This window comes from Numenius arquata, chromosome 27, assembly GCF_964106895.1.
Source record: "Numenius arquata chromosome 27, bNumArq3.hap1.1, whole genome shotgun sequence".
Taxonomy (NCBI): Eukaryota; Metazoa; Chordata; class Aves; order Charadriiformes; family Scolopacidae; genus Numenius; species Numenius arquata.
In genome coordinates, this window is record NC_133602.1 from 118,649 (window position 1) to 136,440 (window position 17,792).

The window sequence follows — 17,792 nt, forward strand, 5'->3', positions numbered from 1 at the left end:
ACCGGGGCTCTGCTCCGCCGAGGGACGGTGATGGCGGTGCTGCCGTTACCGGGCGGGTCTCCGGGAGCTCCCGGTTGGTCCCGGTCCCGGTTGCTGGCTCCCCTTGGATTGTTTTTGCCCCAGCCCGGTTCCGTGGCGAGGGGAAGACACCGCGTTGGTGCCCTGATTTAATAAAATTGAATGTTTTGGAACTCCTTGTCCCCTCCCTGCCTGAACGGCACCGCAGCCCCGGTTACCGGGAGCCACGGCCACCGGCATCCCCCCGTTCCCGACACAGGGAGTTCCCCCGGGGCTCCATGGGGGGGTGAGGGGGGCGGTTCCCAGCTCCTGTGTTCCCGGGGTGGAGGGGGCGGCGTTGGGTGAACTGGGACCAGTCAGGGGAGAACTGGGAACCGGGGGGAGCTCCCGGTTTGGGGAGGGGGGGGGTGGTGTTCCCTCGTTTTGGGGGAAGCGGGAGCTGCCATGATGGGTACACGGCCCGGGGAACGGGTGCCCGGGGCCACCACGGGGCGGGGGGGTGTCTGGGCTACCGGGGACCGGGGGAGGGTGGAGTTGGAGGTACCGGGCTCCCGACTGGGAGCATTGGGCGCAGGCGCGCAGCGGGCAGCCCCCGGTGGGGTCCTTGGGGGCCGGTGGGACCCTTCTGCGCAGGCGCGCGACGGGCAGCCCCGGCGGTACCCGTCTGCGCAGGCGCGGGAGGGGGCCCTTGGGCTCAGGCGCGCAGCGGGCAGCCCCGCGGGGTCCTCGGGCGGCGCCGGCGGCACGAAGGGGGCGGCCATGTTGGGCCGGGGGGCGGCGGGGGGCTGCGGCCTCCTGCTGCGGGCGGCGAGCCGGGCCCTCAGCCTCAGCCACAGCCGGGTGAGGGCCGGGGAGGCGTCACCGGGTGTGTGGGGGGGGCTGCCGGGGCGTTTGGGGGCGCGTTTGGGCTCTGGGGGGGAGGGTACGGGGGTGTCGGTGAGGGGAGCGGGGGCGCTTGGGGGGCGGCTGTTGGGTGCGAGGGAGTGGAGGGGTGTGCAGCGGGTCTGTATGGGGGTGTTGAGGGTGTATGGGGGTCTGGTGGGGTGTATGGGGGTGTGGGGGGTTGTATGGGGCGTAGGAAGCGTTTAATAAAGTACGAGAGGGCAAGGGGGGGGTTGTTGGGGGTGACGGAGGGGGCAGCCACCGTGTCCCCGTGGGAGGGGCGGCTCTGGTGTGGGACGGGGAGAGATGGGGTGACCGGGGAGGAGAAGGGGGTTCCTCTCGCCTCGGTCTCTCCTCCCCGGGACGGAGCGGGTTTCGCTGGCGGGAGGGGGCCGGGTCGCTGGCCCCCCGGGCTGACCCCCGCCCCGGTCCCGGTCCCGGGCAGGACACGGTGGTGGTGGAGCGGTGGTGGCAGGTCCCGCTCAGCAAGGAGGGGCGGCCGCCGCGCCTGCACCCCCGGAGGCACCGCATCTACCGGCTGCTGGAGGACACCAAGCACCTGCCCAAGGGGGAGCTGGAGCTGATCCTCACCCAGTCAGTGGAGAGTACGTCGTCCCCTGTCACTGGTTGTTAACTCGGTTTCTGTCCCCTTTTGCCCTCGCCCACCTCGGGGAGAGGCAGGATCCCCCCCATTAGGTCCCATTTCCAATGATTCGGGGGTGGTGGGGAGTCATCCCTCCGGCTGTGGGAGGATTGAGGGTTGCAGAGCCCCCAAAAACAATAATTTTGTGGCATTTGGGGTCATCGTCTTCAAACCTCCTTCAGATGGAGCCTGAGGGCTCCTGCAGGGTTGGGGGGGGGGTTTGTCTCCAGCCTCACTAACGTCGCCTCTGCTCCCCTCTCCCTGCAGATCTGGGGAACCGGGGGGATGTGGTGAGCGTGAAGAAACACGTGGGTCGTAACAAGCTCCTGCCCCAGGGACTGGCCGTCTACGCCTCGCCGGAGAACAAGAAGATGTTCGAGGAGGAGAAGAAGGTGAGCTGGGGCGGTTTTATCCCCGTCCCCACTTGGAAACCAGGATTGAAAGCGTGGCTTTCTCGGTGGGGTCCTCCCCGTCTCCCTCCACTCCCGCGTTTGGGGTTTGGGGGGTGAGATCTGCCCATTGCCCTGGAGATACGGTTGCAGGATCTCGCTGAACCATCGGTGTCACCTGAAGGGTCTCGGCTCGGTAGATAACACCGAGTTTAACCAACAGCCGAGCCCCCCCAGACCCACCTCCGCGCGTTAATGATGGGTTTGTGATGGCGGGGGAGCCCCCCGGGCTCTGCCAGGGCGCGGTGTTGCCGAACCCCCCTTTTTATTTCTTCTCCTGCCTCCTCTTTTCCCCGCAGCTGCGGCAGGAAGGGAAGCTGGAGGTGCTCCAGACCCAGAGCGGGGAGAAGGTGAGCCGAGATGGGGGGCACCGGCGGGTCTCGAGCTCTTCTCGAGACACCCCCGAGTCCTGGAAAGCGCCAAGCCTTGGCCGGGCGCCGGGAAACCTCTCCCTCCAGGAGAGGAGCTGCCCACGCCTGCGTCTGCCTGCGCTCCCCGGGGCTGGGCTGAGCGTGTGGGGGCACCCCCCCGTACCCCGACACCTCCCTCCCCGCCCTTTGCAGACAGTCCGCTTCCTCAAGAGCTGCCGCCTGGAGGTGGGCATGAAAAACAACGTCAAGTGGGAGCTCAACAACGAAATCGTGGCTCGGCACTTCTTCAAAAACGTGAGTTTTTTGTGACGGTGGTGCCCGGAGCTGCCTCTGCCTCCCCTGGGAGCCCTTTGCCGGTACCGGGAGCTCCCGGGCGTGAGCGGAGCGGCAGGAGTCGGCTGTGGGGGCCGGGATCCCGGGGAATGTGCCACGGAAGGGGTTTGCGGAGGCCGCGGCATGGCTGGGGCTGGCTCGGGGCTCAGCCGGGACACGTGCCGGGAGCCGCTCAGCCGCGGGTTTAAAACCTTAACGGGATTAAGGGAGGAAGGTGATAAATCAGGGGATGAGGCCGCCGTCCCTCCCACGGCACCGCAGGGCCTGGCAGCTTTGCCTTTGGGGGGGCTGGGGGGCCTCTCTGTGAGCTGCCCACCCCCCCCCCTCCCCAGCCTTCATCCCCTTCCTCTTCTTCTTCTCCCCTAGCTGCGGGTGTTCGTCCCTCCCCACGCGCTGAGGCTGCCCGAGGAGCCCATCACCCGCTGGGGCGAGTACTGGTGCGACGTGACGGTGAGCGAGCGGCCCTTCCGCCTGTCCCCCCCCCCGCCTCCATCCCCAGCACGGACCCCCCCCCATCCCTCCATGTCCCCTCGCCCGCAGACCCCTCCCCACCTCCCGGGGGGTCCCCATGCTGCGCCAGCGAGGCCCGTCCACTGGCACAGGGTGTGAGGAGCGGAAATATTGTGGGGTTTTGTTTTTTATTAAAAAATAACCAAGGAGCACTCCCCCCCCCCCCCCCCGTCGCCGTGCCCCAGATAGAGCTGAGCTCTCCCCCCTCGCCCCCCCTGCCGTGCAGCCTTTTTCCTTCCCGGCCCCTCCAGGGACCGGAGCCAGCACCGCATCCATGTCATGGCCACCGGCGCTTCCTTGGCTGTGCCCGATTCCCCCAGCCTGTGGGGAAGGGGTGAGGGGCCCCCCCATTTTTCCCCCCCCACTTCCCATCTCCCCCCGCATCTCCCTGAGCTCGGATCCCGCCAGGATTTGGGGCTGGAGCTGCCATGGGGGGAGAGAAAAGGAGGAGCAGCCTCAAGCCGGAGCCCCGCAGCCACTCCCCCCATCCCTGGGGGGTGCGGGGTGACCCCAGGGGGTGTCGGGGGGGGGGGTTCCCCACCGTGACCCCCCCGTCCCGTGCCGCAGGTGAACGGGCTGGAGACGGTGCGGGTGCCCATGTCGGTGGTGAAGTTCCTGCGGCCCAAGACCAAGCGCTACAAGCACTGGCTGGCGCAGCAGCAGGCCCAGCTGGAGGCTCGCAGGGAGGGGCTCCTCTGAGCCGGGGGCGAGGGGGGGCCACGGACCCCCCCACGGGGCCCCCGACACGCCCCCGGGACCCCCGACACCCCCCCGGACCCGGTGTGTGCCCAGCACCGGTGTGGTGCCTGGAAACGGGGGGGAGGGGGTATCTCCAGAATGAACTTGGGGGGCTCCCCCCTGCACTGGTCTGTCGGGGGCGGGGGGGGTCGTTCCTGTGTGCCCCCCCCCCCCTTCCCGGCTGCACGGAATAAAGGGCTCTGTGTTTTCGGAGCGTGGTGGGGGTCCCCTTCTGGGGTGGGATAATGGTGGGGGGGGTGTCTGGCTGCCTGGGGGCTCCCCATACGCCCCCCCCAATGCAGCCCACCCCCCCCGTGGCACCTTCCCCTGCCCCCCCCGGGGACAGTGACACCGCAGCGGCACCGGGTGGTGGTGGGGGGTGTCTTGCTGCCTGTAATTGGAGTGAGACAACCCCCCCGGTGCCCCCCCAGCTCTGCCTGGATCCCGCAGCTCCGGCTGCATGAAGTTCCGGGGGGGGGGGGGGCAGAGGGAGGACCCCCCCAGGGCCCCCCCTCACCTGCAGCGGACTCCAGGATGTCGCCGGAGCAGCAGCTCCCTGGAAGGATGGGAAGGGGGGGGCAGTAGGGTGGGGGGGCACAGGGTTTTGGGGGAAAAGGGGCTGGTTCTGTGCCATTTCCCGCAATGGAAAATGGGTAATAAAGGGGTTTTTGTGTAATACCTGGGGGGGTGTCTCACTTGAGGAAGCCCCCCCCCCCCCCCCAGCAGCAGCAGGGCTCGGGGGGGGGGGGGGGGGCAAAGGTACTGCTTACTGCTGGGGGGGGGACACGGCACTGTCACCCGTGGGTCACCCCATGCCAGACCCCCCCCCAGACCCCCTGCCCATCCAGCACTGTGGGGTGTCCCCCAGAGCCTCTGGGGGGGGGTCACCGCCGCCCTACCCGCGTGTGATGGTGTCCCGGGGGGGTGTCCTGCCCCCCCCTCACCCGCAACCCCACGGCACTGGGGGGGGGGGAACAGACGCGGTGGTTGTGGCGACGCCATCTTGGCAGTGCCCAGAGCGGCCCGTCGTCATGGCAACGGGGGGTGGGGGTGACATACGGGGGGGTGACATACGGGGGGGGGGGGGCTGCGTGGGGGGTGACACGGGGGAGGGGGGGGGTTGACACGGGAAAGGGGGTGACACGGGAGGGGAGCGACACGGGGAGGGGGAAAATGACACCGGGGGGGGGGGGGGGAGTGACACCGGCGGGGTGACACCGGGGATTGGGGGGGGGTGGAGTGTGTGGGGGGGTGTCAGGTTGTGCCCGTGTTTCCCCACCCCCCCCGGGGCGCTCCGTGGGCCCCGCCGCCGCTCAGCACCGGGGACAGCGCCCGGCGGGGGGGGGGTGTGTGAGCGGGAGCGGACGCGGGGACTCCCCCCCCCCCCCCCCGCCGTGTACACGGACACGGACACGCGTGCGCGCGCCCCCCGGGAGCCCCGGGGCGAGGCGGGGCCCGTAACCGGTTGCCGGTGCCCGGTTCCGGTGGTCCCTTGGCGGTGCCGGTGTCCGGTACCCGGTTGTCGGTACCCGGTGTCCGGTACCCGGTTGCTGGTGCCGGGTTCGCAATCCCGGGGTGCCGGTACCCGGGTTGCTAATCCCGGTTGCCGTGCCCGGTCCCGGTCGGCGGTCCCGGTGCCGCTCTGACATCAGCGCCGGGCGGGGCGGGGCGGGGCGGCCCCGGCCGGGGAAGAAAAGCGGCGAGCGGGATCGGGCCCGTCGGGAGCCGGTGCCGGTGGCGGTGCCGGGGCGCAGCGGGCGCGGGGCTCCGCCGCCGCCGCCGGGGCTCTCGGGAAGCGCGGTCGGTGCGGCCGCCATGGGCCGGGCCGGGTGCTGAGCCGCCTCCCCCCCCCCCCCCCCACGCCCGGTACCGGGGCCGGGGCCCCCCCGGGGGGGCACCGGGGCGGCGAGCGGGCGGTACCGGCGGGGCCGGGCGCTGAGGGCGGCCGCCGGGATTTGGGATCCGCCGCTCGGGAGAACCCCATCGGGAAACCGCCGGGACCCACCGGGAGCGCCGGGAGCGCCGCCCCCCGGGCAGAGCTGCCCCCGCCCCGCCGCGCCCCGTCCCCGGAGCCGAGCCGAGCCCCGGGGCCGCCTCGTCCTTTGTGTGCGCCGCGGCCGGGCCGGCACCGGGCACCGGGCGGCCGCCGACGGGGAGCCGATAGGCGGGCGGCGGGAGCGGCCCCGGCGAACGGCCCCGGCGATAGCGGGAGCCGCAGCCAGCGGCGGGAGCGGCCCCGGGGCCCGGCCCCCCCCCGGCGGCCCCATGAAGGAGCCCGACGCCATCAAACTCTTCGTGGGGCAGATCCCGCGGCACCTGGAGGAGAAGGACCTGAAACCCATCTTCGAGCAGTTCGGGAAGATCTACGAGCTCACCGTCATCAAGGACAAGTACACCGGCATGCACAAAGGTACCGGCACCGGGGAACCGGGGATGGGCACCGGGACCGGGGAACCGGGCATCGACGCAGCCCACCGGGGAATGGGCAACCGGGAGCCTGGCGGGGCCCCGGGAGTCAGGCACGGCACCGGGAAACGGGAACCGGGAGCTGGGTACAGCCGCAGGCCCCGGGAGGAGCCCCCGGGAACGGGCACCGGGAACCGGGAACGGCCCCTCCAGCAGCGGGAACGGGCACCGGGAACGGCCTCGGCACCGGGAACCGGGAGGAGCCCCCCCAGCACCGGGAGCGGCCCCCCGGCACCGGGAACGGCCCCATCACCCCCTCTCCCGGGCACCCCCCGGTGTCGGTGCCGCGGGTGCGGTTGTACCGTGGGTGGGGGTGTTGGGTGGGGGTGTTGTGCCAGGGTGTCGGGGGGGGTGTTGGGGGGGGGGGGGCTGTTGCGTGGGTGCGCTGTGGGCACCGTGGGCGTTCGGCGGTGCCCGGCGCGGGGTGTCGTGTGGGTGGGTGTTTGCGGTGATGGGTGATGGGGGGGGGGAGTGACAGCGGGGGGGTGGGGGGGTGGGAGATGGGGGTGTTAGGGGGGAGTGCGGTGGGTGGGGGGTGCTGGGGGGGGGTCCAGTGGTGACAGGGCTGTGCTGCCCACGGCGTGGGGGGGGGTCTCTCCAAGGCAGAGACACCCCCCCCATATACCTGACCCCGTCCCCCGGTACCGGGGGGATGCTTGGACCCCCCAGCTGGGCCCCGGGGGGGTGTGGGGCAAACGCAGGCCTGAGGCCGGGGTGACGGGCACCCGGAGAGCAGAACAGGGGGCTCGGGGGCTCAGGATGCCCAGCACCCCCCGGGCTGGAGGGGGGCAGGGGGGCACTGGCCCCCCCCCCACTGCTGAGGCTGCCCCAGGCCTCGGGGGCCTCTCCCCGTCCCCCACCTGGGCCGGGGGGGCCAGGGCTGAAGGTCCCCGGCACCACCCCAAAATAGGGGGGGTCTGGGTGCTATAGGGGGGTCCGGGTACTATAGGGGCCCTGGTCTGTGGGTGTTACAGGGGGGGGGTCTGGGTGTTACAGGGGGGGGGTCTGGGTGCCAGAGGAGGTGGATTCCAGATGCCATACGGGCTCTGGGGGCCGTATGGGGCTGTGGGCTCTGGGCGCTATAGGGGATCCGGGTGCTATAGGGGGTCGGGGTGCCCGATGGGGCCGTGGGGGTCCTGCCCCCCCCAACCCCCCTCCCATCCCGTCTCTCCCCAGGATGCGCTTTCCTGACCTACTGCGCCCGCGAGTCGGCCCTGAAGGCGCAGAGCGCCCTGCACGAGCAGAAAACCCTCCCGGGGGTGAGTGGGGACCCCCCCGTGACACCCACCCCCCCCTTCCCCTCCTCTCCCCCCTCTCCCCCGTCCCCCATCCTTGGGGGGACCCAGCCTCAGGGCCCCCACCTTTTGAGGGGGGTGTGGGGGGGTGTACACACACCCCACGAACATCTGCCGGCGGGAGGGGGGGGTTATAAATAGTGGGTGGGTGCCGCGTCGCCTGGAGACGCTAACGAAGGCCTGGCGCTAACGAAGGCCTGGCGCTAACGAAGGCCTGGCGCTAATGAAGCGTTGCCAGGCGAGCGGCGGGCACCGGGCAGCTGAGCTAACAAAGCCAGGGGGGGGGAACCCAGGCGTCTGCGTGCCCCCCACCCCCCCATTGCAGCTGGGGTGCTCGGGGGGGGATCCCAGCACCCAGCTCCCCCCTCCACCCCATACCCCCCCCCCGTCGTGGGTGCTGGGGGACCCGGGTGGCCGTGGCGTTGTGGGGAAGGTTTGGGGGTCGCCGGGGGGGGGGGAGGTGTAGGGGTGTCAGTGGCCCCCCCCTAGGCCAGGCTGCGCGTGTCCCGCCGGCCCCGGGGGAGATTTGGCTTCGCCGGGATAATCCGGGGATTTGGGGGCTGTAAATCCTGGGGGGGGATTTGCTGGAGGGGGGGTAATTGGGGGGGGGGGGATTAGGGGCGGTGCCGCCCTGACAGCTGCCCCCCCCCGCACTGGGATGGGGATGGGCCGCACCCCCCCGCACCCCGTGGCCTCGGGGCTGGGGGTGATGCTGGGGGGGTCCTGGGGCAATTTGGGGTGTTGGGTGTCCGGTGCCATCCTCCCCTCCCGTCGTCCCCCCCCCCCCCGCCCCGGCCAGGGCTGATCCCGGCCCCGTGGGGGATTAGGGGGGATTAGTGCCCCCCGGGGGGGCATTTCCAGCACCATCTGGGGCGGGGGGCGGGGGGGGTAGGTTGGGGCCACCTTCGCTTTCGGCGGGGGAAAGGGGCCGCCTGGGGTCAGCTGGGGCTGAGACCGCCCCCCCGGGCCCCCCCGCAACCCCCTGTGATGGGGCACAGCGGCCCCCCCGCCCCCCAGCATCCGCGCCCTCCCCGCATCCCTCTTGCCTCCCCCCCCCGGCTCGGTCCCATCCCGGGGGGAGGGAGGGGTGGGGTGACGGCAGACCTGGGGGTCTCCCCCTTCCCCGGCCCCCCCCCAATCTCCATCCCGCACCCCCCCCCATCCCCGTCATTGTTTATAGCGAGCGCTGATGATGTCAGCAGCGTTGCCGGGCAACGGGGATGGGTAAATTGGGGATGAGTAGGCGGTTGCCATGGAGCATATTCTGCCGTTGCCATGGTTACCGGGCATCTGCGCCCTTCCCCCCCCCCCGGTCTCTGGGGGTTACGGGGCTAGGGGGGGTGGGGGTGGGCTCATCTCCCCCTAATTAACGGGGGCGGGGGGTGCTCATTAGCGCATCTTTGGGGCCCCTCAGGCCCCCCAATGGCGGTCGCCGCGGTACCCGTTGCCGGGTAACGGGATGCAGGGCTGCGGTTGCCATGGCGACGGGAGCATCTTTGGGGTGCGGGGGGGGGGTTTGGGGGGTGGATCCGTGCACTTACAGGGTGTGGGGGGTGCCCGACCGGACGCCTGGGTCCCTCTGGTGGGTGGGGGGGGGGCTGTGTCCCCATCCCCTCTCTCTGTCCCCCCCAGATGAACCGGCCCATCCAGGTGAAGCCGGCGGACAGTGAGAGCCGAGGAGGTACCGGCACCCCAAAACCCTGCACCCTCCCCCCACCATGGCCCTGTCCCCAACCCCTGTGTCCCCAAACCGCCCCTGTGCTCCCCCCCACCCCAGACCCCAGACCCACCCCATATCCCCCCTCCCCCAGATCCATCCCCATCCCCTCCCCAGGGCTGGTGTCACCCAGGCGTGGTGTCCCCATCCCGGGGGTCTGTCCCCAGGGTGGGTTATCCCTGTCCCCATCCCGGGGGTGTCCCCACCTCTGCACCCCCACCAAGTCCCCATCCTCCAGAGGCTTCCCAGCCCGGTGGGGTGGTCCCCATCCCCGGCGGTCCCAGCCCATCACGGTGTCCCCCATATCCCCATCCCAGGGGTCCCATCCCATCACTGTGTCCCCGGGGGGAGGGGTCCCATCCCAGTGTGTGTGGGGGGTCCCCACCCCGCTGTCCCCGTGTCACCCCCCTGTCCCCGCAGAGGACCGCAAGCTCTTCGTGGGGATGCTGAGCAAGCAGCAGGCGGACGAGGACGTGCGGAAGATGTTCGAGCCCTTCGGCACCATCGACGAGTGCACGGTGCTGCGCGGCCCCGACGGCACCAGCAAAGGTGGGGGGCTGGGGGGAGGCCGGGGGGGGGGAGGGGCACACCAGGGCTGGGGACCCCGAGGGCTCCGTGGGGTGGGGAGGAGGGGATCTGTGGGGCAGGGATGTGAATTGGGGGGATGGAGGGGGCACAGGGTAGGTTAAGAGGGTCCATGGAGGGGGACAGGGAGAGGGTTCAAGGGAGGCTGTGGGGAGGTGATGGGGGGGTCCCAAGGGGGGGGTCCAAAGGGCATGGAAGGGGCTCAGGGCACCCCACACAGTGGCCCTTGTCCCCGTCCCCAGGTGGCAAGTCAGGGGCACTGGGTGCTATGGAGGGGGAGAGGGTGATGGTCCCCGTGGCGGGGGGTGCCCCCGGGAGAGGTGGGTGCCCCCATCCCTGTCCTGGTCCTGACCCGCTGTCCCCAGGCTGCGCCTTCGTCAAGTTCCAGAGCCACGCGGAGGCCCAGGCTGCCATCGCCGCCCTCCACGGGAGCCGCACTCTGCCGGTGAGATGGGAGCCATCATCCCCACCATCATCATCCCCACCATCATCATCCCCACCATCATCATCCCCACCATCATCATCCCCGCCATCATCCCCGCCATCATCCCCGCCATCATCCCCACCATCATCCCCATTGTCCCCACCATCATCCCCATCGTGACCCTCACCACCATCCCCATCCCCATCCTTGTCACCATCATCATCCCCACCCCGTTGTCCCCTGGGGGTCCCAGCAGCCCAGCGTGGGTGGCCACCCCCCGCCCCGGGTGACGGCGTGTCCCCGTGTCCCCTGGCAGGGCGCCTCCTCCAGCCTGGTGGTGAAGTTTGCGGACACGGAGAAGGAGCGGGGCCTGCGGCGGATGCAGCAGGTCGCCAGCCAGCTGGGCATGTTCAGCCCCATCGCCCTCCAGTTTGGGGCCTACAGCGCCTACACGCAGGCGGTAGGGTGGGCACGGGGCACCCGGGGCCGGGGGGGGGGGGGGGGGTCAGGATGGGCATGGGCGGGTGGGTTGGACCCCCGTGGTCCAGGATTGAAGTCCTTGGGGTGATGGGTGTCTGGTGATGGACACCGGGAGATGATGAACCCCCTCCTTGATCGTGGATGGGACGTTGGGTGATGGACACTGGGAGATAATGGGGGGGGGGTCCATCATGGATGGTGGACCCCCCTGGGGTCCAGAATGGGGTCTTGTGGTGACAGGTAGCAGGACATAATGGAGCCCATAATCCAGGGTAGGGGTCATTACTGGGTGATGGGCTGGGGAGACACTGGACCCCATGGTCCAGGATGGGGTCATGGGGTGATGGATGGTGGGGTGGGCCCCGTGGCTCAGGATGGGACACTGGGGTGACAGTCGTGGGAAGACAATTGACCCCATGGCCCAGGATGGTGGCACTGGGGTGACAGACACTGGGAGATGATGGATCTCCACGGCCCAGGATGGGACACTGGGGTGGCAACCATGGTGCCGGGGGGGGGGGTGTCTCCCTCCTCGGGGGTGGGGGACACTCCTGCGGGAGGGGACCCTGGTGGCCAGTGCCCGGTGCCAGGTGCTGTCCCCACAGCTGATGCAGCAGCAGGCGGCCCTGGTGGCTGCCCACTCGGCCTACCTCAGCCCCATGGCCACCATGGCCGTCCAGATGCAGCACATGGGCACGGTCAACCCCAACGGGCTCATCGCCACCCCCCTGCCCCCCTCCTCAGGTAGGTGGCATCTGGCACGGGGGGACAGGGACTCCAGGAATGGGGACACGGGACATGGGGGCACCTGGGAATGGAGGACACCAGGGATGGTGGACAACATGGATGGGGACACCAGGGATGGGACACTGTGGACGGGGACACAGGACATGGGCGACACCAGGGATGGGGGACACTGTCGATGGAGACACCATGGATGGGGACACCGGGGATAGGACACTGTGGTTGGGGACACAGGACATGGGGGACACCAGGGATGTCCTGGGATGTCTGGGAATTTGGGATATGGTGGGGTGTCACTGGGAGATGGGGTGCCCGGGGATGGGGACATGAGAGTAGCATTGGGGATGGGGACACTGGGACATCGGGATGGGGGAGATGAGAATGGGGATGGGGGGGCACACAGGGGCAACAAGGGGAGACGGGGCGGGGAACGTGGGGTGGGAACACGGGGAGATGGTGGCACTAGGAGTGGGGACACCCAGGGAGGGGACAGGGACATGGAAGTGGCACCACAGCTGGAAACACCTGGATTAGGGACCCACGGAGGGACGGGACCACCTGGGGTTGGGGGGCACGGTGGAGATGGTGGGGGGGGGTGGGTGAAGAGGTGCCCCCGCGGGGGGGGGTGACGCGGGTGTCCCCGCAGGAACCAGCACGCCGCCGGCCATGGCCGCCACCCCGGTGCCCGCCATCGCGGCCCCCCTGAGCGTCAACGGCTACAGCCCGGTGCCGGCGCAGCCCGCGGGACCCCCTGCCCCCGAGGCCGTCTATGCCGGCGGGGTCCCCCCCTTCCCAGGTGCCTGCCGCCCCCCCCCCCCCCCCCACTTCGCACCCCTGCCACCCCCCCAACCCTCCCCCTGACCGCCCCCTCTGCCCCCCAGCCCAGAGCCCCGCCGCCCCCGGGGACCCCCTGCAGCAAGCCTACGCCGGCATGCAGCACTACACAGGTCTGGGGGCTGGGGGGGCAGTGCGGGGCACTGGGGGGCACTGGGGGGGGGCAGTGCGTGGTACTGGAGGGAGCTGGGGGGAGTTGTGGGGGGCATTGTATGGCACTGGGAGGGCATTACATGGCACTGGGGGGCATTGCATGACACTGGGGGGCACTGGAGGGGCATTGCATGACACTGGGGGGCATTGGGGGGAGCTGGGGGGGCATTACATGGCACTGGGGGGGCATTACATGGCACTGGGGGGCACTGGAGGGGCATTGCATGACACTGGGGGGCATTGGGGGGAGCTGGGGGGGCACTGCATGGCACTGGGGGGAGCTGGGGGGCATTGCATGGCATTGGGGGCACCGGGACTCATTGGGGGGGACTGGAGGGGCATTGTGTGGCACTGGGGGGTATTGGGGGGGCTGGGGGGGGCACTGCATGGCACTGGGGGGCACTGGGGGGCAACAGGAGGCATTGTGGGGGACTGGAAGGGCAGTGCATGGCACAGGGGAGCTGGAGAGGGCATTTCATGGCACTGGGGGGCACTGGGAGGGTATTGGGGGGAGCTGGGAGGGACTGGGAAGGGTCTGGGGGTGCTGGGAGATGCCTGTGCCCCCCTGTGCCGGGCTGACCCCGTGTCCCCCCCCGCACAGCCGCCTACCCGGCAGCCTACGGGCTGGTGAGCCCGGCCTTCGCCCCCCCGGGGCCCCTGCTCGCCCCCCCGCCCCCCCCCGCAGCAGCAGCAGCGTGAAGGTGAGAGCACCTCGGAGACACACACACCCCCCCCCCCCCATCCCTAGGACCCCCCCAGGGGACCCTCCCCAGGCTGCCAGGCTCGGGGTGACCCAGGGAGACTGGAGGAGACCTGGGGGGGGGATTGTTTGGGGTGCCCCCCCCCGACTGGGATTTAGGGGTGCCCCAGAGGTTTGGAGGTGCCCCATTGAGGTTTGGGGGTGTCCCAGCAGGGAGTGTGGGGGGGGGGGTTGGGCTGAGGGTGCCCATGGGGCTGTGGGTGCAGGGCAGGGTTTTGGGTTGCCCATGGTGGGGGGGTGTCCGGGGTCCCCATGGGGGCGTGGGGGGGCCGGGTGTGGGGGCGCGGGGCCGGTGCCCCCCCCGCCCGCTGTGACGCCGCTCCCTCCGCAGGCCCCGAGGGCTGTAACATCTTCATCTACCACCTGCCCCAGGAGTTCGCCGACACCGAGATCCTCCAGATGTTCCTGCCCTTCGGCAACGTCATCTCCGCCAAGGTCTTCGTGGACCGCGCCACCAACCAGAGCAAGTGCTTCGGTAGGGACACCGGGGACAGGGGGGCCAACGTGGCCAGGGCATGGAGACATCATGGCCAGGGCCACCATGGCTAGGGCTTGGGGAGACCGTGGCCAGGGACACGATGGTGAGGGCATGGGGACATCACGGCCAGAGACATGATGGTCAGGGCATGGGGACATTATGGCCAGGGCCACCATAACCAGGGCTTGGGGGGACTGTGGCCAGGGACACGATGGTGAGGGCATGGGGACATTATGACCAGAGACAACCCAACCAGGGCCACCATGGCCAGGGCTTGGGGAGACTGTGGCCAGGGACAGTGGGACCAGGGACACCATGATTGGGGCTTGGGGAGACTGTGGCCAGGGACATGATGGCCAGGGCTTGGGGACATCATGGCCAAGGCCACCATGGCCAGGGTTTGGGGAGACCCTGGCCAGGGACACGATAGTCAGGGCACGGGGACACCACGGTGAGGGACATTATAGCCAGGACCACCATGGCCGTGGCTCAGGGACACCCTGGCCAGGGACGCTCCAGCCAGGGCCACCATGACCAGGGCACAGGGACACCACACTAGATGCCACGGGGCCACCTTGCCCCATGGCAGACCCCTCTCCGGGCGGAGGGGCAGAGGCAGGGGAGGGTTGTGGCCACCCCCCCGTCCCCCCCAGCGTCCCCCGCTGTCCCCACAGGCTTCGTGAGCTTTGACAACCCGGCCAGCGCCCAGGCGGCCATCCAGGCCATGAACGGCTTCCAGATCGGCATGAAGCGCCTCAAGGTGCAGCTCAAGAGGCCCAAAGATGCCAATCGGCCGTACTGAGCCCGGTGAGCCCCCCCCCCGGGACACACACACCCCCGCCCCGGGACACCCCTCAGCCGGGAGCCCCACCTGCCCCCTCCCCCAGCTCTACTTAATACCCCCCATCTTCCCCCCACCCAGGTCTGGAGGCTCTGGAGCAGCACCCTTGGGTGCCCCCCATTGCAGAGCAGCCTCCCCCCCCCCCCCCCCCCCCAACCCCAGCGGTGCCCGCAGGGGGCTCGGTCCTGCCGGGGGGGGGACACAGACCCCCACATGCTCAGGAAGGATGGACCCCCCCCTCCAGGACCGATCTGGACCCCTCCCCAGTCCATCCCAGTCCAGGCAGGGCTGGGTGGGCCCTGGGTGCCAGCACCCCCCCCCCCAGCATCCGGGTCCAATCTGCCCTGGGGGGGCACCCACACCCCCTCCCGAGACCCCCCCGCTCCCCGCAGGGCCCTGCCCCCCCCCCGGGGGGACCCTGCTTGGAGCTTTTTTCTCACCAAACAGGACCAAAACCAGCTCCAAGCCGGGGAGGGGGGGGGTCCCGCCGAGGGGAGGGGGGGGACATGCCCGCGGTTGGGGGTACCCCCCCCCTCCCCCCCCCGCCCAGGTCCCCTGGGTGGCCGTGCCAGGGCGCAGCGGGACCCCCTCCCCGACACACACTGCCACCCCGCTTCGCCCCCACCCCAACCTGCCTCAGTTTCCCTCCCCCTCACCCCCCCATCCCCCCCCCCCGCCTCACGGGCACCGGGACCGGAAGGGGGGGGGGGGGGGCTGCACCCCCCACCCCCACCACGTCACGGTCACGGGCGGGGCCCCCCGGACTCTGCACGGACACGGGGCAGCCGGCACCGGGATGCTCCCACCGGGATTCTCTGGCACCGGGATGTTCCCACCGGGATATTCCGGCACCGGGATGCTCCCACCGGGATTCTCTGGCACCGGGATGTTCCCACCGGGATATTCCGGCACCGGGATGTTCCCACCGGGATTCTCTGGCACCGGGATGTTCCCACCGGGATATTCCGGCACCGGGATGCTCCCACCGGGATTCTCTGGCACCGGGACGCTCCCACCCGGAGGCTCCTCCCGGGATATTCCAGCACCGGGATGCTCTCCCCGGGATGCTCCCCCCGGGATGCTCGTCCGGTGCCGGATGGACACGGAGCGGCCGGAGTTGGGACGTGTCGGGCACAAACCAGCCAAATGGGGGGCGACGGGCACGGGCCCCCCCCCCCCCCCCCCCCCCGCCCCCCACCCCCCGGGGAGCCGCGGGGACCCGGAGCCACCGGAGCGGCGGGACGGACACCGGGGACGGACACCGGGACGGACGGACACGCCGCCTCCGGCTCTGCCCGGACCCACAGCGGCCAAAACCGGGGTGCGCCGGGCCCCCCCCACCAGCCAAACGGGAGGGGCGGGGGGGGGGGGAGGGGGGAGCGTCCAGCCCCGCAGCCGCCCCCCCAGCCCCACGTTTACACCCGCCGCTCCCCGCTGTACATAAGGGGGTTGGGGGGGCGCGGGGGGGGGGGGTGTTGTGTGTCTCTCTCTTTCCCCCCTTTTTGGGGGGTTTGGTACCTGCTGAGTTGATTTAGGGGGTGGGACGGGGTGGGGGGCGCGGGGCCGTTAGCGCGGGGGGGGGGGGGACGCAGACCCCCGGGAGTTGACGTCTGCGGCTGAGACGCCGCCGCTTAACTTATTTGCTATTTATTGCGGTTACTTTGGATAATTTAATTTTTTTTTTTCCTCTTATATTTTTTTTTCCTCTTTTTTTTTTTTTTTCTGTCAAATAAAATAAGTTTAAAAAAAAAAAAAAATCTAAAGCTTAAAGGAGCCTCTGAAGCATCCCCAAACCCACCCGCCCCCCCCCACCCAGGGGCACCGGGGGGGGTGGGAGAAGGTGGGGGGTGAGGGGGTGGGAGGGGGGCAGGATCGGGCCCAGCGCCCGCGGGGGGGGGGGGAGCGCGGCGGCGGTTCCCAGTAGTTTCATCAATAAATCAATTTATTTAAAAGAATATGTTACAATTAATTACACTAAGTGACTTTACCAAACGAGCGGCGCGGTCAGAGAGCGGGGAAGGAGACACCGGGGGGGGGGGGAGGGGGAGGGGGGGGGGAGGGGAGGAGGTGGGGGAGGAAAGGGGGGAGGGGCGGCGCTTTTATTTTTTTCCCCCCCTTTTTTTTTTTTTTTTTTTTTTTGTGGTTTTCTTCCCGTTTCTGACTCACAAATAAAAAAACCCAAAAAACCAAAAAAAAAACCACCCAAAAAAACCCCCCAACCAGCTCCTGCAGCGAAAAGACAATTTTTCCCTCCCGCCGATAAATTCCCGAGGGTGTCGATGGCAGCGAAATCGGGGCGGGGGAGGGGTCGGCGGGGGAGGTTTGGGGGGGGGAGGGTGTGGGGGGGTGTCGTTTCACCGGCTCCAAACCGAACGGGGGGACGGGGGAATTATTGCTGAGACCTGACGCTTTCGTGTCACGGATGGGCCGCAGCGCTGGGCGAGGACGAGGTGGGGGGCTCCCCGCACCCCACACCCCCCCCCAGCCCCCCCCTCCCCGGCACAGGGCTCCCGAGGACAACGGCCCCGGGGGGGGGGGGGGGGGAGGGGGGGCAGGGAAGCGGCCGAGTGCAAATCCAATTACTCCGGCGCTGGGCTAATTAATTCCCCGCTCCCGGCCCTCGCTCTCTCCCGGGAGCCGGGGGGGGGACCCTGCGCGGCCGGGACTGAACCCCAAAAACCGCGCGGAGGCCGGGAACGATGCCGATGGGGCGGGGGGGGGGGGGACGGGATGGTCCCCGCTGGGTTTTAAATCGTGGTGTTTTTTGTTTTTTTTTTTCCTAAATTTCCCCGGCAGCAAAAGGTTCCCAGCGAGCCCCCTCCTCCAGCAGCACCCCGGCATCCCGACATCCCAGTATCCCAGCACCCCAACATCTAAGTATCCTTAACTATCCTTAAGTATCAATGCATCCTGGCATCCCAGCACCCCAACATCTAAGTATCCCAGCACCCCAAAATCCCAGCACCCCAGCATCCCAATAGCTAAGTATCCTGGCATTCCAGTACCCCCACATCCCAGCACCCCAACATCCAAGCATCCCAGTACCCCAGCATCTCACAACCCCAACATCC

General features: G+C 69.6%; 2 protein-coding genes across 2 annotated transcripts; both read left to right on the plus strand.

Moving 5' to 3' along the window:
* Positions 1-756: 756 nt before the first annotated feature.
* MRPL9 (mitochondrial ribosomal protein L9) lies at positions 757-4,617 on the plus strand. Its single transcript, XM_074164577.1, has 7 exons — positions 757-858; positions 1,346-1,505; positions 1,811-1,935; positions 2,292-2,342; positions 2,556-2,657; positions 3,063-3,146; positions 3,774-4,617. Exons 1-7 carry the CDS (start codon positions 778-780, stop codon positions 3,903-3,905), a joined length of 735 nt encoding a protein of 244 aa, XP_074020678.1. The 5' UTR covers positions 757-777; the 3' UTR covers positions 3,906-4,617.
* Positions 4,618-6,209: 1,592 nt separating this feature from the next.
* Positions 6,210-14,682, plus strand: LOC141476041 (CUGBP Elav-like family member 3). Its single transcript, XM_074164661.1, is given in 13 exon segments — positions 6,210-6,354; positions 7,587-7,669; positions 9,338-9,386; positions 9,843-9,971; positions 10,373-10,452; positions 10,748-10,891; positions 11,517-11,655; positions 12,302-12,451; positions 12,537-12,602; positions 13,244-13,322; positions 13,324-13,343; positions 13,734-13,877; positions 14,555-14,682. Coding segments are annotated over 13 exon segments (1,356 nt in total).
* The last annotated feature ends 3,110 nt before the right edge of the window (positions 14,683-17,792 follow it).

Bases quoted from the DNA above. Each gene is read 5' to 3' on its own strand.
- MRPL9 (XM_074164577.1), top strand. From the start codon at position 778: ATGTTGGGCCGGGGGGCGGCGGGGGGCTGCGGCCTCCTGCTGCGGGCG. The intron at 1,936-2,291 runs GTGAGCTGGGGC...TTTTCCCCGCAG, and splicing joins TGTTCGAGGAGGAGAAGAAG to CTGCGGCAGGAAGGGAAGCT. The intron at 2,343-2,555 runs GTGAGCCGAGAT...CGCCCTTTGCAG, and splicing joins AGACCCAGAGCGGGGAGAAG to ACAGTCCGCTTCCTCAAGAG.